This window comes from Filicampus tigris, chromosome 20 (assembly GCF_054856515.1).
Source record: "Filicampus tigris isolate MCC_2025a chromosome 20, RoL_Ftig_1.0, whole genome shotgun sequence".
Lineage (NCBI taxonomy): Eukaryota > Metazoa > Chordata > Actinopteri > Syngnathiformes > Syngnathidae > Filicampus > Filicampus tigris.
In genome coordinates, this window is record NC_141236.1 from 2,350,008 (window position 1) to 2,374,122 (window position 24,115).

The 24,115-nt window shown below is 42.2% G+C and overlaps 1 protein-coding gene across 5 annotated transcripts in view; it reads left to right on the forward strand.

Moving 5' to 3' along the window:
• fynb (FYN proto-oncogene, Src family tyrosine kinase b) overlaps positions 1-24,115 on the forward strand; it is an 81,175-nt gene that overhangs the window by 47,990 nt on the left and 9,070 nt on the right. For 2 of the 5 annotated variants that reach the window (XM_086018127.1, XM_086018126.1), the window contains 7 exons: positions 1,174-1,430; positions 8,334-8,430; positions 14,337-14,435; positions 15,014-15,117; positions 15,200-15,349; positions 22,684-22,848; positions 23,087-23,242. In XM_086018127.1, the coding sequence (XP_085874253.1) occupies positions 1,184-1,430; positions 8,334-8,430; positions 14,337-14,435; positions 15,014-15,117; positions 15,200-15,349; positions 22,684-22,848; positions 23,087-23,242 (1,018 nt within the window). In that variant the 5' untranslated portion in view covers positions 1,174-1,183. The remainder of the gene's footprint in view (positions 1-1,173; positions 1,431-8,333; positions 8,431-14,336; positions 14,436-15,013; positions 15,118-15,199; positions 15,350-22,683; positions 22,849-23,086; positions 23,243-24,115) is intronic. The other 3 variants (XM_086018128.1, XM_086018129.1, XM_086018130.1) reach the window with 3 other exon arrangements.

Genomic DNA, 24,115 nt, shown 5'->3' on the forward strand with positions numbered 1-24,115 from the left:
GACAAAACTATGGCGGTTTGAAGCTTGTTTGAATAAAACGTGTCACGTTAAAAGCCGCAGTGTTCAAAAAGTGAGGCAAAAGTAGCGGCTTATCACCCGCGAAGTACGACCTAACCACCAAAACGGCCGTCCGTTAGTGACGGACTGAGAGGTCCGGACGCGGTTAGTGACGATTACTCTGACGTAGTGTTGTAATCAAGACTACACCAACCGAGACCAAGACATTGTCAAAACTAGAGAGTATCGAGACCGAGAACAAGCAAACCCGGCGTCCATCAGTGACGGGCTGACGGAACACCTCTTGCGCATTCCACTAAACCAGGGGTGTCCAAACTTTTTGCAAAGAGGGACAGATTTGGTGAGTTGAAAATGCGGGGGACCGACCATTTACACCAATAAATTTAAGTACATTTTATCAAACCAGTCTGCCTTTTGTTTTTGACTTTATTGAAATTTCAAGATTTTTAAACATGTCTTTTGGTCCATCTGAAACATGACATATCACTAGCAAATAAATGTTCACTGATCTTTTATATTTAAAACAACGAAAGAAGTAAAAGTATTCACTAGTGTAAATTACATTTCAAACATCAATAGCAAATGGCAATTGAATGTTATCTTAACATTTTAATTCTGTGACAGGGAAATAGATATGTAAAATATACATTTATATCTTATTCACCAGTACAGGCCAGAGTAAATTTGAAATGTGGAATATTGTTGAAAAATGTTCACTGAACTTTTAGATTTAAAAACAGGGAAATAAGTAACAGTTTCCTTGCAATTGAGGCAGACACAGTTGTTGCGTATTTCAGTGGAAATAGTCCAATTTCCACCTTTCCTTAAATTGTCGGCCCTCGCTGTCAACTCTCCTTTTTTTTATGCAAAGGTCGCCATTTTAGAAACTGTCCGGAGAGGGTCACACAGGGTTATGGAGTTGGACAGAGTGCTGCTGCCTTCTTGTGTGTAAATGTGAAATTGCATTTAGAGTGTACATATATTATTTATACACTTGTCAACGGGGCTACGGGCCAGACGTTATTCATTTTAAAACAGAGGCTGCGGGCTGGATAAAATTTGACTGTGGACCGCATTTGGCCCCCGGGCCGGACTTTGGACATGCTGCACTAAACTAACTTAAAGTATCTGTTGTTCTTTCTCATGTCCTCACAGATTATAGATAATGGGCTGTGTGCAATGCAAGGATAAAGAAGCAACCAAACTCACAGACGACAGAGACACCAGCATCTCCCAGTGTGCGGGCTACCGCTATGGGGCTGACCCCACACCGCAGCACTACCCCAGCTTTGGGGTCACGGCTATCCCCAACTACAACAACTTCCACACACCTGTCGGACAGGGGATGACTGTTTTTGGCGGGGTCAGCACTTCCTCGAACACTGGAACCCTCAGGACCCGTGGTGGGACAGGTAATGTGTTAAGGAAAGCGGGAGCGCTAATGATTTAGTCCTGAAAGGCATAGTATGCAATTGTTCCACAATGTAAAACGGTTGCCGGGTGTCGCAGGAAAAAGGCTCTGACATTCTGCCGAGTTGTTAGAACATCTGTCTCAGGGTTTGGATTTAGGCTCCGGCCTTCTGGTGTTGTGCATAAAAATACAGTTTATACAGTATACATATGTTGTGTTTTACAATAGCACAAAACTATATTTATAAAATAATATGTACCTGTGGATGAAATAGTGAAGTCTCTGTCGCCAAAATACACACACGAGACGTACGTAACACGAGTGTTGGGCATCTCGATTCAGATTCTTTTAAAAAAAAAAAAAAAAGAGCTCTTTTTGGACAAATCGTATGAATTTCTGTCCTTTAATTTCATTCACTTTTTACTATTTGTGAACATTACTATGAGTTACTCATAGGGCTATTTTTAACCGGTACATACATTTTTCATGAGAGCTTTATTTTTTGAGAACCTCAAGAAAATAAAATAATGCAGTAGTTACTTAAAGCATGCTACTGAATACTGATTGATCGGCTAACCAAGTTTTGCTTTTCTTTAGAAGGAAAAAAATAAATATGACAAACACAAAGCGGCATTTGAGGGACAAGCAGGGAAAAATCTAAGCAGTCTATGTAACCATATGCTAGCCTGTATGTGTATAGACGCGTGTATGTATTTATGTATATGTTGTGTATGCTAATAGCTAAATATTAGCTGTCCATTTGCATTTGTGTGTTGACTCACTGTTTTAGTTCCAGTTTAACTTGTTGGCTTAATGTTAGCAGTTGACATACCCGATTCTGTCTTCGGACCCCGCGGAGGGCTATCATCGCAACTGCGGGGTCCCGGTGGGCCCTGCAGCCGGGAGATCCGCGGGATGGGCCCAGCGCACGTCCAGAGTCGTCGCAACTCCGGCGGCGTGATGGACCAGATTTTCTGTCGGTCCTTCTTCATTCGTGCTTCTTCCACGCGGCTAACTTCGAATCGAAATTTACCACCGACTTTAAAATCGGAACGATTCTGGGAGAACAAGAATGTTTGGCCCGGTTCCACTCGATTCTCGGTCATCAATGCCCAACCCTATGTATCGCGCCTGTGAATGGAGGTGAGGCAGCCTCTCAAATTATCTCTCTTTTATTGTCACCCACTTCCTCCCTGCGAGGATTTGCCGTAAAACCTGACGAAACCCAAAATTCGCTACATTCGCAAGCATTCGCTGCGGACTTTAGGCAAAAAACGTTGGTGTCAGTAATGTTGGCCAGAGCTATAAGTCTATGAACTACTGAGAGTGGTCTGAAAGTTGTCTTTTGAAATTTGAATGAAAGTTGTAACTTTAAAATCATTATCTGCAGAAAATTGTGGTCAAATTCCAAATTTGATCAGATCAGACGCCGATGATTTCTTTACGTTGTTCAAAATTTCCTACAACATCCTGACATCCCAACAATCCCCGTCTTACAGGCAGAGCCTTAGCAATTGAGACCCTCGGCCCAGTACGGCCCAGCCCTGTCAGGAACGTCCGGCTGGTATTAACACATGGCTTTGTGTGGAGAGGACATTGTTTAGGAAATGAATATTCCCGCTCAGGATATCCTTTGTTTGGCTGAACTCAGTATCTACCTTGAACTCAAGATTTTCCCGCAATTCATAGGACTGCACTTTCTCAAAGCATGGTTTATTTCTTTCCGTGTATAATCCAAATCCACACAGAGGCAGAGGTGCAAAGAGAGGCTCATCTTTTAAAAAAACAAAAAACAAAACTCCTTCCTGCAGGAAAAATTTGGATGTAAGCTACCCTTCACTGTTGTAATAACAGCGATGCAGCCTGCAATGTATTACTAATAGCATCCTGTCAGGCACATCATAGAGAAACTCAGACTGTGTTAGCATCATAAAGCTAATTGACTTTCGGTTGTTGTTTTACTAATATAATATCTTTCAATGGAATCCAGCTAGTCCTATGACCTTATACAGTATGTACTGCAAGTAGCTCACTCAGTCAGCCTAACACGAATAAATAAATCAATTTATATTTCCCAGCTACTCCATTGGCCGAGTGAGACATGCACACACTGCAACGCAATCAGGGTCTTGTGATTCGTAAAACTTTTAAGGGTTTTCTCCATCCCTTTTTGCCATTTTCATGAAAAGCCGCAGACCCTTCCCTTTAGCAGTCCTATCAATACAATCCTCTCATCCATCGAAAAACATGTTGCCCAGAGCTTTCTGGGAGCCTGGTTAGAGTGTCTAAAGTCAAATAATTGAATTCGTATGATCAAAAGAATTTTCACAGGACTCTGTAGAAGTCTCCATTCAACTTCCATTTGTCAAGCTCAGAGAGCCATGGAAACAGATAAAAGGCTGGAGCAAACACAGGCCTGATCAAATACTTTTTAGTGACGCTTTTTGCCTATCAGTCATTTGATCTCAAAGACAAAACAATTTAACCCCATTTAAAGTTGTTCTCAACAAGGGATTCATTCAGACATTTTGGAATGTGTTTTTTTTTTTTTTTTTTTTGCTGGTTTCTACTTTAATGTTCTTAGAATTGTAGAATTTGCAGAGTCATTTTCCATTAAAACAAAGCTTTGAAGGAGAAATGAACCCAAACATATTTTTTTCAATAACTTGTTCCTAGCGGTTCGGCCATCCGGGAGGGACTCAGTCGAGTCGCTGCTCCTCCACGTTGAGAGCTGCCAGCTGAGGTGGCTCGGGCATCTGATTAAATCTGGGCTTCCCTGCTGAAGGTGCTGCCTCCGCGACCCGATCTCGGATAAGCGGCAGATAATGTGTGGATGGATGGATGTTCCCAGCAGGTCCACTAGTTGAAACACAGCATTCTGATTAGTAGTGCATTTGTGGAATATGAGTTAAGCAGCAAAATCCACCCCTTTGTAGCCATCTCAGGGGCCGGTGACTGAAAATGACATCACAAATGACATATCACTGGCATGGACCAAAATAAATTATTTAAAACGGCTGACCTGTTTTCTGAAGATGAGCCACGATTGGTCGTTACCTGAGCCCTGAACAGTTGTGATGTTGACAAAAGTGACAAAATGGCTGCCCCCTGAGATGGCTAAAAACAGGTGGATTTTGCTGCTTAACTCATATGCCACAAACACAATATTAATCAAGATGCCGTGTTTCAACGAGTGGGCCTGCTGGGAACATATTCTTGAAAAAATGTGTTTGGGTTGATTTCCCTCTTAAAGTCAGTGTGACAATGAGGCAGGAGACACTGTAAGTGTTTTAATTGAATGAGCAGTAAAAACCAACTTGCTATCAAAAGTTGAAATATCCATTAAATCTGGATCTTTCCAATGAGCTGTTTGGATATCTATTTGGATTACTAGATGCCAGAAGGGTTGTTCTCAGAAATAGCAGTCCGCCCCGAGCTGCGGATGGTGACCCAGTTCAAGAGTCAATATTGTTTTCTCTTTAAAATCAGTCACCAGATTTGACTTTTTTCTTATACATTACACGGTAGTGTAATGCAGAGATAATATATACAACTTTAATCAGATTTGTGCTGCTCTCTGTGAATGTATTTTGAGCAGTGAATAATGGCCGCTGCGACTCCTTCTGGTTCGTGATATGCCAGCCCCCATGTAAACAATCCCTTTTACATTGGGCGGCCTGGAGTACTGTGCAATCAGCAGGAATGATGCATGCTTTAATTCCTTTTTTAGTATGAATTGTTAGAAGAGACTTGATCAATTTATACTATTAAAACAAATAACAATAGTCAGTAACGGTAGCTATGAGAAAATAGGACCCATTTATTCCAAACATTTGGGTTACATAAATTCAAACTCAAACATGAAAATGTTCTGCACTTAAATAAATTAAAGCAGGGCTCTAGATTACTGGCTGCAAACTGGCGCACCCATGCCCTTTTTTACTTGGTTGCACCAGCGCTAAGGGTAAAAAAATTTATGACTATCACATTCACAGACCTGCCAATTTACAGAAATTTACTTCCTGAACATTCATTCATTAATTCATTATGCATACCGCTTATCCTCACAAGGGTCGCGGGCGTGCTGGAGCCTATCCCAGCTGTCTTTGGGCAGTAGGCGGGGGACACCCTGAATTGGTTGCCAGCCAATCGCAGGGCACACAGAGACAAACATCCGCACTCACAATCACACCTAGGGGCAATTTAGAGAGTCCAATCAACTTACCATGCATGTTTTTGGAATGTGGGAGGAAACCGGAGTACCCGGAGGAAACCCACGCAGGCACGGGGAGAACATGCAAACGCCACACAGGGAGGCCGGAGCCGGGATCGAACCCACAACCTCTGAACTGTGAGGCGGACGTGCTAACCAGTCTACCACCGTGCCGCCCACTTCCTGAACAATTTATGTAAATTTTCGTTACAGCGGGACTGCGCATGGGAGTGTTTACTGTAGATTTAATATTAATGCTTCAAAGAATAAATCACTCACAGAATTATTTACTTAACAGTGACCTTCCAACAATGCACATTGCACACACATATTTTTAAATAAATGCACGACCCTATTTTACATTCTCAAGGACCAAAAGAAATTATTTAAAACATCACTCACCATAGTTGCACTTCCAACGAGCCTTGGCAGTTATTCCAACACGTAATAATGACTATTTTGACAGTAACAACACGGTCTTCACTATCCATCCAAGCAACTAACCTCACCAGGGTCATAAGCATGCAATAAAGTTGTGGTTTGTTATCGTTGCGCAATACTGGACATCATAAACTGGCGACATAAAGTTCACTTTGTGCTGCGAGTAGCCTCAAGTACTTTTACATTGAAACGTGGAGAATCTGAGCAGGTAGCCAGGTTTAAGTGATTAATAAATGCAACAGTCCCAAACATAGCAATTTCCTGCTAGTTCTTGTTCCATATCACCCGCAGAGACTTGACAGCGGATGCTTGCGTAGCTAGCTTAGCTTAGCTAAGTAGCCTGGCTCCGTAGTCCCTCTTTTGTTTACGTGACCTCTGCCACTTAAAGAGTCTGCCAGACCCGGCAGCAATTCACGGAGATCTCTTCCAGGATGTCATCAACTCGTCAATTTGTACTGTAGTACAATATCGACTAAGTCTACACGATTATAGTGTCCAGCAGCAAAGTTAAATAGGAAAAGGCAGAGCTCAGTCGTCCTCACTCTCCTGTATCCGACCCCTGCGGCGGCCGGCCGCCTGGAGCCTCCATCCCCGAGGTGGGCCCACGACCGAGGGAGCCTCCGCTACGCATCTCATTCAAGTGAATGACACCAGTGCGTGTGCTCGTGATTTTTTTTGTCTCTAAGCTTCAATAAGTTCTCAAAACAAAAATATGTTTTTTAGAGTAGAGGAGACTTCGTCTCTCGACTTCAGCTGGTTGTAATGTACAACCTATAATTCTCTTCAACCACATCGTGAAATTTGGGCGCATGCAGGGAGTGCACCCACAAATCCGGCGTAACGTAGAGCCCTGTAAAGGACTCCCACATCGTCGACATCTTAAACTTTGAGTGCTAATATCGAAGATTTTGGATGTAGACAGATACAATCCGATTTGGCTTTTTTGGCTGATATATACATATATCTGACCGATATCAGATACAAATATGAGATCCGGACACCCCTATTATGATCATTTAAAATGTTGGCACCACATTTTAGCAAGGATCAAGGAAAGTGACATGATTTGCTTCGGTGGGCTACATTACATGATGCGGCGGACCGAATCTGGCCCTCACACCTTGAGTTTGAAACCTGTGCTTTAAGCCTTGTAATTTGTGAATACATCATATATTTGATGCTTTTATTTTGATAAATACGCAAGGATAGCACTATTGTGGAGATTTGGTCTTGAAACATTGTTACATTTGTTAAAACATTATCTCTCATCCCCAAATGTAGAATACATTATCTTTCAAATACACTACTTCATTCTACTATACACAACGCGGAAATATAATCTCAATTCTTTGTAACATTTTTTTCCCAAACCTTGTTTTGACTGTGAACCTAGTTAACCATCCCCTGCTTTAACTGTCAAAACAACCTATCATTTATCATGTTTGCTACCACAATGTACGGTAGTAAGGAGGAGCGGTAGAATGAGAACATACTCACATTCCTGTGAGAGAAGTAGGTTATTTTTAATATACACAACTATCTAGGACAGGTTGGCATTTTTTTCAAGTCTCATTTAAGAGTGACATTTGCTTGGATTAGTGGTGAGCTATAAGGGAGATGGGTAACACTCGATAGGGAGGTGACTTCAGGTAATTTGTGGAAAGGATTTTCATTTTGTAGAGGGTATTCTAATCTGCATTTCCCTTAGCCTAATTCATGCTTTATATTTTTTCCCTCCAAATAAAGGCAAGGAAGTGATGGAGCCAAACTGGTCACTTTAAAAATTTGGATTGATCAGTGGTAGACACAAGTACAGATGAGCTACAAATTAATAGACCCGGAAGAAATGGACACCAGATTTCACGGACAGAAAATAGTGTCCAATCCCCTCAAAATTGTGCTGTGGCACAATCACCAAAAAGAGACTGTTACATTTATTTGTGGCCATGTTGGCAGGGGGCGACTTTCCCACATCATATGTAATGGAAAGCATGGACATTAGCTTAGCATAATGCTACAGACGAGTGAGCGCTAATTTAGACAACATTGCAAGCGTGGGTGAAACAAATAGCCTTCATTGTCGGTAGCTAGAAATATGACAGAACCTGCTTTGGCTATGATGGTTCATTGTTGTTGGGAGAAAACTGGCACTGTGCGTTTGTATACCAGTTTGTATATTTAGTTTTCCTCATTTAGTTAAAATGGAAGGTCCTCATATGTTGATGTTACATTTTTAAATTCTTTGTGCAGGAGTCACCCTCTTTGTGGCACTGTATGACTACGAAGCACGGACAGAAGATGACCTCAGTTTCAGAAAAGGAGAAAGGTTCCAGATTATCAACAGCACGTAAGTCACTACACTTGTTTGTCAGAGAGTCTACTGTATGTTTTCATTTATCACCGGGATAGGCAGGGAGGAAAGGAGAAAGCGCTTTCTAGTTAGCTGAGCCAAAGAGACAAAATATGTGCCTTCTTCCGTCTTCGGAATCGCCCCCCAAATTTTTTAAAAATCATTCATTCATAAACAGCAGCATATACAGTAATACTGAAGCATTTGAGTTGCAGAGAAATGCTTAATTTTAATGTAAAATGTTAGGAAAGACAACTGGAAAGTTATTTTGGGGTATATGGAGCCCAATATTATAGACCACAAATCCTTTCAGTGAGCTCAAAGAGGAGATTTGAACAAGAAAATGACAATAAGCATTGAGCATAGTTTATTTAAGGCATACACAGGCTTGAGCAATGAGTCCAGAAGTGTGGTGCTGCCTCTGAACCTGGAACAGGAAGTGGCCTGTTACACCCACACGCATGTATGATAGTTTTTTCTTTCAAAAAGATTGCAGAGGAGCAGTTTGAGTAGAAACGAATGGTACTAAATCAACTTAATTTGACTTGATAGCTATGCAGCCCATAAACAGTCAACCGTAAGATATTTAAACACAAATTAAAGACACTATGACACAGAATCAAAGTCACTTCAACGCAATGTTTCCATATGAGTAACAAATAAAAAAAACACATCCTAGCCTCAACATTTGGCCCAGCAAGCCCTCAACAATCCCATCAATGGTGCTTGATGGGATTGCTGAGGGCCTCGTAAGCATCTTTGACATACCACAGCATGCCTCTGTTGCTTGTGGGCCTCAGAGGGAGGAGGAAAACACTGTCATTAGGGCCCGGCTCAGACTGCCTTCTTCATTTTTCCCCTTTTCTCTCGTCTTGCTCCTTCGTGGCGCCCACAAAGAGCTGCATCGCATCTTCAATTTCTCTCTCCCCTCCCTCTATTCTGCTCCCCTTTCCTCCAGCCACAATTATGTATTTCTTGGCCACAGTGACTCCTGTTGGACAAACACTGAATGAAAAAGCTTTAAAGTGATTGCGATGATGAGTTTTCTCATTTGAGGTGGGCAACCAGACAGCATTTTATAGTTTTTATGATTACGCTCATCTCTAATAAAAAGCTCAAATCTTTGGATGCTGCTTTCAGCCCACCACAAGTTAATTACTGTGACCCTTTAGGGAGCAGCTCTCATTTTGACGGTGTTTGTAGTTTATTTAAATCGTGTTATTCAGGCAACGGGCCTTCATATGAATACACTCACATGGTGGAGTGAATGAATGCATAAGTGATTCAGCTGGATCACAAAGGTCCTCTGTTTAATTATTCCCTCATCACAAGACACTGAGGGAGAGAGGATATGAATCAATTTCAAAGACATGCGGGAGCTTCTTTGTTTATTCTTCTTATTTTCAGTGATATTCTGCATAAAACCGCTGGTTTAATGAGGTTTGTTTCTGAAGTAAGTTCAGTAAGTAAACTGCACGGGACAGACGGGGGATCCACCTCTCCGTACTCAGTGTTTCTTTCCCAGGCTCCGTAGAGACACACATTTCAATATGTTAACACAACACAAACATGTTCTGTCCCCCCTGTAGACAGTTCTCCTTCAGAATGCAGATTATCAGAGTCTCAGACCCTCCCGCCTTTACTCCCTCTTGAGGGCTCCTCCTTGAAGCTGCCGGGTAATTCGCACGCAGGCAATCCCCCGTCACAGCTTTATTCAGCATAAATACCATGCCTCCCCGCTTCCCCCATTCAGTTGTCACTCTCTGGTACTCCGTCTTTAGAATTTGTTTAACATAATCGTCCAGGCACACCCAAGAACAACTGTTTAAAGAAACTGCGAAAGGGCTTTTGATGGCAACAAATATAAAAGTCACTGCATGGCTATATATCGGTGGCTTTTTTACATGCCATTCGTCATTCATTCCATGAACCGCATCATCTTTTTACACGATCACAACACACACTTTCCACTACCTACCTACACATCTACTCCATTTATACATACAGCACATGAAATACTCTGTTGGTATGCCTAAACCTTCGACTTCCAACTTGACATTTCTCTCCCTCCTAATCGATGTGACAAGCCCAGATTTTCATATAACTTATTTTCAGAGCTGGGCACTTTACCCTTTTTTGACCTGGTACCCTTCCGTCCTCGTTCCTCCGTTCTTATTCATGAAAATAATTGTCCTCCGACCCCATCCGTCCTCATCCTTTTAAAGCGCTTCCGTCCTGACATTCCGCCAATCCGCACTCTGCCGCCCAAAAAAAACGAAAAAAAAGTCTGTGCACTCATAAACATTATTTTAAAATCATTAGCTGGCTAATTTCCTATGCACATCGACTTATCCGCTGGGAGTATCGTGAGTGGATTGAATTGTTTCCAACTGTTTAACCAAGATAGCATTTAGCTGCAGTGTGATGAAAATGATGATGATGATGCCGATGCAAGCCAGGGGACATCAGGAGAATATAGTATTTAGGATTGAGTAATTAAAAAATTTTTTTTTAAATGTATCGCAAAACGTTTGTGTTTTAACGCAAGACGTTTTCAGTTTTTACAAAATAATATTATTGCAAAATAACACAAGGTTATTTGAAGGGGAAACAATGACTTCCACTTGTGGGGCGTTTAACTGTATACCCTGGTAGGGATTTTTATGGTCTAAAGATGTCGTATACAAGGACATACTTCGATTGCAAAGTAGAGATAGACCGATATGCTTTTTTCAGGGCTGATACCGATGCCGATTATTAGTGATCAAGGAGGCCGATAACCGATATTTGAAGCTGATATTCCTTTGTAGAAAAAAGGGTTGAAATGGTGTCAAAATTTTGAAAAATAAAAACTCCAGCACTTGACTTAGTTTAAAGGCCTTTAAGCACCTGTATATTAAAAACTTTAGTGATTTACTTTTTTAGATCTTATAAAATAGACAGCTTTGTTTTACAAGTCTAACAAAAAGTCTCGGGAGCTCCCAGGCTCAGATGCATGTCTTATACTTCAATGAAAACAAACATCTCCTTAAAGGTTACTACAGTAAATAGTTTTCTAAAAATCCACTATAACTGAAATGTTAATCTTTCACACATCTTTGTTTTAAAGTTCAAAAACAGAAAAGTGCATCCTCAACGCAGCTATTAGCCAGAAAAATAATCTCATCAATACGGCTGTGTCTTCTCTCCATTGCTTTTTGTGGGTGTTCTGTCATTCTCTTGTGTCGCATATGCAGCTGCCGTCTCCACCATACTGACTTCCTGTGGAAGCAGAACACGTGACACTTTTTGCTCTAAATGCATGTGACCGGACTTTCACTTACAGTATTTTGCCGTCAATGTACAGCACTACTTTGTATGGAGCGGTGGTTGTTTTAAAGTGCTCTATCAATAAAGTTGAGTCGAGTTTAGCTTTTCATGACGTGGGTTACACACAGACACGCACTTAGCTTCAAGGCAATTAGACATCTTACCGTGGCAAGCAGAACTGCCCCTTGTGTTTATAAGACATAGAAGGGCTCATAGTAGTGTTACAAGTGGTTGTCAGTTGTAGTAGACTGACATTTATCAACATTTCCTCAAAGTCTGTTTAATAGCTTGAATTTCTCCTTTCCTCAAAGTCTGTTTAGTAGCTTGAATTTCTCCTGTGCCGTGCTGCTCAAGTAGCGATTGCTGTGCTCAGTGTGCTGTAGGGGTGGGTGGATCGATCCAAATATCGATATTATCGATGCTAAGCAAGTTCTTGGATCGGATCGATACTATTGTCCTGGGATCGATACTTCGCTCCTCCACCAATTTCCTCAAAGCGCCGCTTCTCTGAGCAAAGAGCGCACCCCTCTCCCCTTCCCCTCTCTCGCCCAGTGCCTCCTGCTACTCTCTCTCAGGCACCCTTTTCGCCCCTCCCTGGCAGAGAGGGCGACGGGAGAGGGAGAGAGCGGCCGGAACCTAAAGCAATGGCAGAGCCAAACAAGAAGCGGAGGCTAGTGCGGTGTGGACATTTTTTTACAACAACAGAAAAGGACAGTGCCAAGTGTGATTTGTGTAATAAAGTGCTCCGCTACTGTGGTAACGAATTTACACAAACATATGAAAAAAGCTCACTCTACAGAGAGCCATGAGCTGCAAGCGAAGTTCAGGGAGGAGGAGGAGGAAGGCAGAGATCTCCAAGCCAGAACACCCCCGCGGACACAGAGACAACATACTCTTGCAGAGGCTTTTCCAACCAAATTATTAAAGAAAAAATAAAACATACACATATATATATATATCAACATAGTATACAAATTCAAGGGGGATCATAACATTTCCAAGCAAAAAGTATCATTATCGGCCGATGCTACCCTGTATTTACTTGGTATCGGATCGATACCAAAATCCCAGTATTGCCCACCCCTAGTGTGCTGTGCTGCTCTAGCGAGAGGGGCACAGGCAGCTTTACGCTGATTGGCTGTTACCCACACTGCACAAGGAACCAATCAGATGGTTCTGTGGGCGCGCCAATCCGCTTTGGACGTAGGGCCAGTTGAGCAGCACAGAGAGAGCGAGAGAGAGAGAGAACCATGCCGCAGCAAGCTGCAATAAACCAACTTTTAATTTATCGGCCTTAAAATAAAAAAAAAAAGGCCGATGCCAATAATCGCTAAAATGCCCCGATATTTGGCCTCGCCGATAATAAGTCTATCTCTAATGCAAAGGGATAAGGTACTAAATGTTAACAGTCAACAAAATAAACTTGCTATCCCGGATTACACACACGAGACAGGCTGGGCGTGTTTCGAAATGGCATCCTGACTCCTGTGGCATTATCCATGATATTACATATGTTGAACCACTAGAGGGCAGAATATGCATGTGCAATGTGACTACTGGGAAGCACATGAAAAGCGTTGTGCAGGCAATTAATGAAGGCGGCTCCGTAGAAGAGAACATGCAGTGGTCTTGCTTTTTAAAAGAACCCAACAGGACATGTTCAGTCTGTACTTGAACCGGTAGAGGGATGGACGAAAACCCACTTCCATCCTTGTGGGCTTAGTCCTTAGTCCGTTATTTTTCAAAGACTTCTCATCCTCTGTCCGTCCACAAAATGGGCACCTGTCCGGGACGGACGGACCATTTCGTCCCTGCGACGGAGTTCCCAGCTCTGCTTATTTTCTAATGTTTATATGTGACATTGTCGGTCATGGTCGGTGTTGTCTGACCACACGATTAGTTCACGTCACGTCCCTTTTTGATTCTCATTTATCTTAATCTCCGAATTGTTTTACAGAATGAGGACAAGAACAAAAAAATGTGGCTAGTGAAAGCCAAGTGGCTACTAACTCTGGGAAACCACTAGCCACAGTGGCTGGTGAGCTAAACAGTTAATGTCAAGCCCTGGTTGCAGTTTCCTACTGGCCAAAGAGGCACAATACAGATAACTTAGAAAGTATTCAAGTATTTGTAAAACATTCCCACTTTCTCAATCTAAAAATAGGTTATTAATACAAAAGATGAAGCACATATTAACATGATTTCTTTTATGATGTAACTATATGCTGCCGGTTGTGCTGGCCTCTTGGGTAAAAAATAAACGGACACAGAAGCAGGGCGAGGGTAAAAATGACTAAGCACAACAGAGTCAAGTTGGTGTCTGTAGGGCTAAGCCCCCAGTCAAGAAAAAAAAGACATTACTGAAATCCAAAAGGGAAAGCCAGACAGCAGTAAAAAATGCAGAAGAGTACTTTGTGAAGTCAATGTGGGTGACTCCTGACCATATACTGTAAATTCCAAACTGTCTGTGAATCAGGACATATACTTTTGTTGTACTGTTGAATTGTTCACTGGCACAAAGTACGCCAGTTCATGAGACATAAAGTGCATAGCAATCTGCTCTACTTATTATTCTGAACTTCTGTCTTTTCCAGTGAAGGGGACTGGTGGGATGCTCGCTCACTCACCACGGGTGGCAGTGGTTATATTCCCAGTAATTACGTGGCTCCAGTGGATTCCATCCAGGCTGAGGAGTAAGTAGAGAAAAGAGAGTGTTTGTGTACGTGTGTGTGACAGCGTCCAAGTGTTGAATAGAGACAAAATACCGAACATTTTTACTCAGGGGAAGTCAACCCCAGAATGTTCTTTACAATAAAATGTTGTATGCGCCTCCACTAGTCTAAACACGGCATTGTGGTTAATGTTGCATTTGTGGAATATGAGTTAAGCAGCAAAATCCACCCATCTCAGGGGGCGGCCAGGGGGGCTGTAACAACCAATCATGGCTCACCTGTTTTCTCAAGCTCACCTGTTTTCTCAAGCTGAGCCATGATTGGTAATTACCTGAGCTATGAACAACTGTGATGTCATTTTCAGTTGACAGCTAGTGACAAAATGGCCACCCCCTGAGGTTGACAAAAACGGGTGGATTTGACTACTTAACTCATATTCCACAAACGCAGTATTAATCGGAATGCTGTGTTTAGACTAGTGGGGCTGCATAGAACATGTTCTTGTGAAGTACAAGTAAATTAGTTCCAGATAGGTGAGGTTTCATATGTCTGCCACTAGTACCGCTGTTGGGTTAACATGCTGCCTCGTATAATTACAGTTGGTACTTTGGTAAACTGGGCCGAAAGGAGGCCGAGAGACAGTTGCTCTCCACTGGGAACCCACGGGGTACTTACCTCATCCGGGAAAGTGAAACTACAAAGGGTAAATTGTCAACATTTTGGATTATGACTATAATTGAGTGACAAAAGCCCTTCACCTTCCAAAACCTAATTGCTCCTCCTAGGTGCCTTTTCCTTATCCATACGGGACTGGGATGACGTGAAAGGCGACCATGTCAAACATTATAAGATCCGCAAGCTGGACAGCGGTGGCTACTACATCACTACCAGGGCTCAGTTTGACTCACTACAGCAGCTGGTTCAGCACTATTCCGGTACGGCAGCTACTCTTTGTATTAATATGCAGACTTGGTTCATTAGTTCTGCATATAGTATGCTACATTATGAGTTGGATCATTGCTTCTCACACTTTGTTGTTTGGCAGTATGAGGCCTGCGATTGACTGGTGACCAGTCCAGGGCGTAACCTGCCTCTCACCTAAAGTCAGCTGGGATAGGTTACAGCTCACCTGCGACTCTAATAAGGATAACCGACATAGAAAATGGATGCTGGATTTCCTCTAGCCAATCAATGAATGAAGGGAAAATAGTGGGAAATTTGCAATTAAATCAAATGGCAAATTTATTATAGTACTATGGTAGCAGTGGTAGTATACTACTATTTTAAATAAAAATTATATATTTTTTTATTTGAATAGAATAATTATTATAGATTTATTGTTAACAACTACACATATATTAAAAAATATGTAAGGATATACATTTTATGTAGAACTACTGTACTAAAAGTATTAAAACTCCTAAGTACCTTTTTGAGTGCTCTATAAGGTTAATGGTCAATTTCTTAAGTAGGGCTAAACGATTAATTGCATTTGCAATTCATAAAAATGAACATTCAAGGATGGCACAAAACTGCTGAACAGCAAACCAACTTAAGTGCAAGAACTCATTTTGTACATTTTTTTGCCACAAAAATCAACTCACTCAAAATTTGAATATTATTAAGGTACAATGTCCTGCATATCATTCCAAGAAAACGGGGGTCCCATTTTCCCGCTGTAATTTTTCCCCCGATTACTCCTTTTCTTGTGTGGAAAACATACATTGAATGTTTTTCAGTGTTTTTTTTTGTTTCGATTGAATCATCATCATCATTACACATCTAATATACTGTAATTTGCCGGGAGTTTAATGCAAGTACCACATATTGAATCGTTCCTGATTTGCTAGATTAAATAAATTGATCACATAGGCATATCATGCGGTACAACGACGTTTCAGTGTCAACCCTTTATAAGTAACCAAGTTTGGTCATACCGAAATCAAATGGCATAAACTTCCCAGTCAGTAAAAAAGGGTGGTGATAATGAAACTGTTTTACCCATAGATATGTCACAGGAATACTTGGAGTTATGATATCTGATATTGTAATAACAGAAGCTTGCAATTGTGTTTTCATTCATCACTGTTCTCTCTCCCCCTTACTGCAGTCAGTCTCTCTCTGAATAATGTCCTAAAATCAGCACCACGGGTTTTCTTTATGTTTGTGACACAGGACATTAATTTCCTACTATACTTTATCATCACTAGATGCACACAGGTGACAGCACACTGAGGCTTCTGCTTTCACGTCTTGTTCTGCTTTCTTGCATCTCTTACATGAAACTTGTCTACACGTAGCCGGGGTTTTTTAACAACCGTATATCCTCCCCCCGCCTGCGTTGGATTACACATAAAAAAACGCATCCACAGGAAACTGCGGAAGTGCGCTTTCAAACGCATGCCAAGCCTGTAGGCGGCAGTAGTTAGCCAAATGCTGTCCATTCAGAAGGAACTTCCGTCCTTTGACGTCACTTCTATGAAACCAAAAACACGGCGCCAAGCGCGTTCGGGATTACCGATAAGAGGTCAAAATTGCTTTTAAACCTTTCAAAGAGAAGCAGTGGTTAGTTGCGGACAAATAAGTAAGCAAAAAGCGCCTCGAGAATGGCTATAACCAACGCAGCGCCGCGGGAATCCATGTTGACTCGCATGAAAACACAAGTCGCGCAAGTGACGTCAGAGCATTTTTGTCACATAGTGACGACGTAAATCTCCGGGTCTGACTGTACACAGCCAAACGCGGATCCGGAGATATCCGCAAATCTCCACTGTGACCTGAGTTTTGCGTTTGAGTACAATTAATCCTCACAGGGGCTTTGAATCAATGCATTTAAAATGTCACAGTCCTGTTTTTTTTTCCTGGTCAGATGAGTATCGTGCCCCCAGGGGGAGCCAAGTGTTTGCTCTGTAACACCGAATGTCTTGTGCTGAACAAGCCCAGAAATGGAAAGAAAGCCTTTAATGGAGAGCAATTGATTCAAGTGAGATCAAATTGTTATCATTCCAATCAATCTTTCCGAGCTGCTACATTTCGAGGAAAACCTTTGTTTTTCTCTTTGCTGTGGATACAGTTCACATATTGGCAGGTTTTATGACAGGCACCAGAGTGAACAGAGCACCAAATTAGCGGGCAATTGGCCCAGATGGGCTTTGACGGCCGGCTAAGCACCCTCATGGGTGAGACTCCGGCCTTTATCTCATCTTAACTGCCCCATGTAAACACCGTGGGGATTTATCACTGGTTGTGAGGAAGGAGGGGGGACTTTTATCCTGCATGAGTATAGGAGAGGGGGTCTTTGCACTTATCAGCTTGTGTGGACGGAAAAACGGCCCTAATCTACTGGTTTAATCGATAACAAGCAAACACAAGAGCTTCCTCTGGAGTAAAAGCAAGACGTTTGATTTCATGAGACAGCGTCAGCGGCTAAAGTGCCGCTGAGCAGCGCTAATCGAAATGCAAGCAGCTGGTGAACCACTCAGGCACCTAAACAGGCCTAACGGTAATGCTTCTCAAGTTGCATAAAGCCCGGTCTTTATGTTTAACCGCTACTTAGTACGTATACATTCTTAGAACTCCGATTATCTCTTAGCATTAATTACCGTCATTATCGTAAAGCTTATGCAGGTTGAGAGACCATTAAAAGGGAGCTTATACTTGCTTTATGACCATATGGCCATGCATACACGATATGGACAAAAGTATTGGGACAGAATCCGAGGTCCTTCCTTCAACTTGGTCTTTCATCCTGCGAAGACAGTTTTGACTTTTTTTCAAGGCGGTCCACCAGTGCACCTAAAGACTAAGTTGGCTTTTTTTAGTGTGTGTGTTTGGGCGGGTTGGGGGGGGGTGTTGTGCGTGTGTGTGTGTGGGGGGGGTGAACTTGCCTGACTTTGACCACCCGCATCAAACATCATTAGGATTAGGGATAGACCGATATGCTTTTTTTCAGGACCGATACCGATTATTAGTAGTCAAGGCGGCTGATAACCGATATTTGAAGCTGATATTTATTTGTAGAAAAAAGGGGTAAAATGGTGTCAAATTTATGAAAAATAAAAACTCCAACACTTGACTTCGTTTAAATGCCTTTAAGCCCATGTTTATTAAACAACTTTAGTGATTTACTAGATGTTAAAGCTTTTCTAGATCTTAAAAAATAGACAACTTTCTTTTAAGTCTCACAAAAAAGTGCAGGGAGCTACCAGGCTCAGCTGCATGTCTTATAGTTCAATGAAAACAAACATCTCCTTATAGTAAATAGTTTTCTAAAAATCCACTATAACTGAAATGTTTATCTTTCACACATCTTTGTTTTAAAGTTCAAAAACATAAAAGTGAATCCTCAACGCAGTTACTAGCCAGAAAAATAAGCATGTTTTCAAGAACGGACTTTCACATGCAGTACTTTGCTGTCAATTTTTGCACCATGTACAGCACTTGGAGCGGTGGTTGTTCTAAAGTGCTCTTTGAATAAAGTTGAGTTTAGCTTTTCATGACATGTTTTACACACAAACACGCACACATTGGCACTCACTCACTTCTTACTTTTATCACCATTTCCCGATATTATCAGCAACTTCTCTCAGAAGCCATGTCATTCACAAAGCAAATTTACTGTTGTGACATTGGGGGAGTGGTTAGCTTGAGCCGCAAGGCAGCTCACTGTGGCGGGCAGAATTGCTCCTTGTGTTTATATGACATGGAAGGGCTCATAGTAAAGTTACAAGTGAGTTATAGTAGACTGACATTTACAAAAATTTCGGCGAAGTCTATTGCATTACCTTGAACTACTAACTCGCCGACTCCCATCGTATATGTGCCTTGCTCGTCCAGGAGACACAGAGAGAGCGAGCAGGGAGCATACACGCAGCTTTACGCTGATTGGCTGTGACGCACTTCACAAGGAACCAATCAGATGGTGCTTTGGGCTGGCCAATCTGCCTGTCCAGGGCCAGTCGTGCAGCAAACAGAGAGAGAGAAGCACGCTGCAGCAAGCACAAATAAAGCAATTTTTAATTTATCGGCCTTAAAATGAAAAAAAAAAGGCTGATGCCGATAATCGCCAAAATGCCAAATATCGGCCCCGATAATTGGCCCGGCCAATAATCGGTCTATCCCTAATTAGGATTATTTGGAACAGATATTTTGAGGCTGGCCATCTCATCCACCAGCACGCCGTATGTTTACATCAAGCTAGCAAGAACACCTACATGACTGCTATAGCTTTGAAGCAGATTTCTAAAAGTCAGACTTCACGATGATTGTTCTGTTTGTAAATCCAATTTGTATTATTTTCCAAGTATGTCGTGAGATTGTCATTAGTCAGAGCAGAACGTTTTTTTAGTTAGTTTTACTCACAGTTGTTTGCCTAAAATAATTTTGGGTTAGCTGCTTGTGGAGTGTGTTGTGTTTTTACTAGGGATGTTCCGATCAGGTTTTATGACACCGATACCGATACCAATCTTGCATGAGTGAGATTGGCCGATACAGATTACGATCACATGGAATATCTGTATATTTTTCCATTTATTTATGGTTACTGCTATTGTGCAATATTGTATGAAAAAAAAACAGCCATATTATTGCCGTCATTTTGACAAAAATCTATATATATTTTCAAAAGCATGAAGAAATACAAAACCGTTGCTGGGACAATACAACAATTACTCAGTCACAAAGATAACTGAAAAACTTAAATTTACCAGCTTTTAGTATCACATTTTTTTAACAGATCAAAATAATCAGCAGTCTCAAAAGACTTAATTATGCAAAAAGCCAAATAATTGACATGCCACTTAAACATTGCATGGTTCAGAATATAATCAAAGTAAATAATAAACTCTTTTCACGAAAATCGGCCGATCATGATCAGTGCTCGATCGATCGGAGCATCCCTAGTTTTTACCATGATAATTTCTTGACACGGTTTACATAGCCAGGTGTCCTCCACAGCGTCAAATGTAAAACATGTCAATATGCACGCTCTTCTCTTTCTCCCAGGTGTAGACACGAACTGAGATTTATAAACACAGTGTCGTGTTACCTGAGATGAAATCCAATTTTATTATTATTTTATTATGTTACGTTAAGTTGAGTGAAAAGCAGTTGTGATTTGATATTTTATGGAAATTATTCATCAATAAAATTAACCCTGCTCCACTGAAGATGTCCAGTGCAATATGTACACATGAGAAGAAGACAAACATAGAATGGCGGTTTTTGGGACTGACTGTAGGAAGACGATCGATATTTTAAAGAAAATTGATGATAGGAAAACACACAATGGTCAGTGTTTTTAAAGAGTACCGGAAGCATGCAGTGTTCACCACTAACTTCAGCGACCTGTTGTTGATACGACTTAAACTGGAAAAGCCACTTTGCATCACAGCGGTGGACATCTTTTGGTCTAAAAAATATATATATTAATCTGCATTTACATACATGGAATTGAGGAAAGAAGTCTTAATTAGAGTATTATCATGGTAATCTGCAGAGCTGGGCACTTGACCCTTTTTGGCCGGTCCGGCCGCGACCCTTGACCTGGGTACCCTTCCAGCCCTTATTCATAAAAATGATCACCCCCCGCCCGTTCCGCCCTCCGCCCTCTGCAGACCTGTCGCCAACAACACAATCGGTCACGTGAATCAATGCGGCATTTGTCGCTCGTGCCGACGCGGGAGTAGAAAGAAGCCTAAAAAGAAGCCTTTCACTGAGTAGGCTGAAATGAAATTTGGCCGCCTCGCGACCACGTCAAACGCATGAGGGCCGATTAGTGGGCCGGACTAAAATCCACTTCCGGCCATGCTTAGTCCAGCCATATTTTAAAATTTGTCACCTATACCCCCACCCACCCCAAAAATGCGCATCCGGCCGGGCCGGAGGGTCAGACTGGTCTGGCCCAGGGACGGACTGCCCAGCTCTGGTAATCTGTGCATGACTGGGCAAAACTTTGATTTGGTCTTCCAGGGCATTCGTCAGACTGACGGACCGGTCAGTCAGTCCATCAGTGACGGACGCCTGTTTTTCTGACGATTGACAAATGACAACAAACGCCTTTTAAAAATGATGGACTGACAAATGACCGAAGAGTGTTTTCATCTGTCAGTCTAATCGTCACAAACCTTGTCCGTCACTGGCGGACGCACGTTTTTCTGACTTTTTTTTTTTTTGGGAGGACCGACTGACGGACCAATGGACTTCTGACGAACTAACTGATGGACTTAACTGACGGACTGACTGACGATTAGAATTCAGTTTGTTACAAAAAATGACAGACTGACGAAAGACAGACAGGTACACTTGCCACTGACGGATGACGACTGCTATTTTCAGAGACGTACGCAGCACGGTGCAGTTTACAACCAGCGTTTTGCGCCGTTGTGGGCGTGCACACGGCCGAATTGATTCGTCACCAATAGAAGGGGCTCCTCTCATTCCCTTTAAATTGTCCTCGACATAGTGGAAGGAGAAACTGATTTGCTGGAGTCCACGCAGGAAGTCAAAGCGAGCAAAGTATGTTAATAAGGAACTGCGAGCGGACCTTCGCGGGTGAATGATATAAATTTGGCTACAGGGAGATCACAAATCAGAGAAGTGGGCTTGAAGACTGCGTTCCACTCAAATCGCACATGTCCAGCCAGTGGGATGGTTTCAAAAATAGATCATAAAGATGATAATCATAATAATGTGTTCAGTGAATTGATTTCTGCAACGATTCATGGGATTTGATGCCCGCATTTATGAATGAAATACGATGACATCCACCAGGTGTAAAGTTTAGTCTACTTGTTTAGTCCACCGAATTGTGGCATGGCACACGGAGATGAAACAAATTCCCAAACAAGCACATCGAGGCTTGCGTGGGCACTAATCGCCAGTTACGCCAGTTTTTATGCTGGCGCTGTCTGCGAAAATAGAGCCTGTTCTTCTCCAGAAACGTGTAGAAAGTCTCACTAGATGTGCAGCTGTCCCAATGCTTTTGTCCTTGTGTCTAGAGTACTTATTTCTGAATATAGCAGTAGGTATTGTTTGTAAAGCCAACCAAGCAGTACAGTTGGTTCCATTCGCCTATATAAATAGCACGAAATGACCTAGAAACAGCCCATAGGGCCATTTAAAGCAATTGATTTTTCAGCTTTAACTTTATATATCGTCACTGTAGAATTCACGTGAATTCCTTCTTCCTCTTGCTGCAGTTTTGTCTTGTCAACTCTCCGTACATTTCTTTCTTCTCTTATTTCTGCGCGTTGCCGTGTGGCCCGAGCAGACCGAGCTGCCGGTCTCTGCTGTCGCTTAGTGGTTCCCTGCCACAAAGGGATGCCCCGCCTCGCTGACCTGTCAGTCAAAACCAAAGATGTGTGGGAGATCCCGCGGGAGTCACTGCAGCTGATAAAACGTCTTGGGAATGGGCAGTTTGGAGAAGTCTGGATGGGTATGGATCCAGTCGCCTCCGAAAGAAGGGGCTGCATGGAGGAGGCCACAACTCGGACAGTGGAGAGACCCCAAATCAGTTAATCACTTCTCCGGAGGAGCAAGGGGCTTCAATGGGATAATTCTCTTTTTGGGGATGTTGCAGGAAAATGTCCAAAGATGGCCTCCTTCATCATCCTTAACTGCATGTACTTCTCCCCAGTAGTTAACCTTGTATGCCTTCCCTCCCGTCCCTGTAGAGAGTGCGGATGGTTTGTGCTTTGAATTAACTGGCGTGTGTGTGAACTACATCCCTGACACTGTGGGCTTGAGTCATGATGCCTGGGAGATTGGAAGAGACACTCTTGAATTGGATTTAAAGCTGGGCACAGGATGTTTTGCTGAGGTTTTTTACGGTAAGAGTACCCGATCCCCCCCCCCCCCCCCAAGAATAATATTTTCATCAATGTTCACCTTGGAATTTACAAAGATTGCCTTGAAGCCTTTTCAACGTTTTAATGAGATTAGAAACCATTTTTGTGTATTATTGAAGTTAAAAGCATTAGGTTTTCCCCTGAGATTTGAATTTTGCTTACACTGTAACTGAATAAACATTGAATATATAATATAATAATACATAAAATATTCAGAGTAAAGGCTTGGTTTTTGGTATTATTAATGAAACATGTTGTCTTTAAGTAAATTTGGCAAAAATTGCAGTATGTACTACATTGATGCCAGTAATGTGACCATTAAGCTAAAACTTTTGCCTGTAGCGTTTCACTATGTAGCTAACAGGAAAATGTTACATATTAGAAATTAACCACTGTGAATGGCTAGCAATCAGACCAGGGTGTTACCCGCCATTTGCCCAGTCAGCTGTGATAGATAGCTCACCACGGCCGTAATAAGGAAAAAAGCTGTATAGAAAATAGATACATAGAAAGGAGCTGTTAGCATGCTAACTCTATTTATTCTTTACAGCAGCTATTCACATAACTTTGGCACCTGTATACTAGGGGTGTAACGGTTTTTGTATACATCCCGAACCGTCTCGGTGCGGGCTTCACGGTTCGGTGCACGCAGTCATACGACAAATACGTCTGATGGGGGAAAAAAAAAAGTCAACACCTGATGCTGCATCCATGCTACGTTCACACCAACTGCGGTTGTAGCGTTTCTGGTGGCGTGTTTCAATTGGAGTCAATGTAGTTCGCGGGCGGGCGCGGTTGCGTTGCGAATGATGCGTTTGGAGCGGTGGGACGCGGAGCGAAGCACCGAAAATCCGT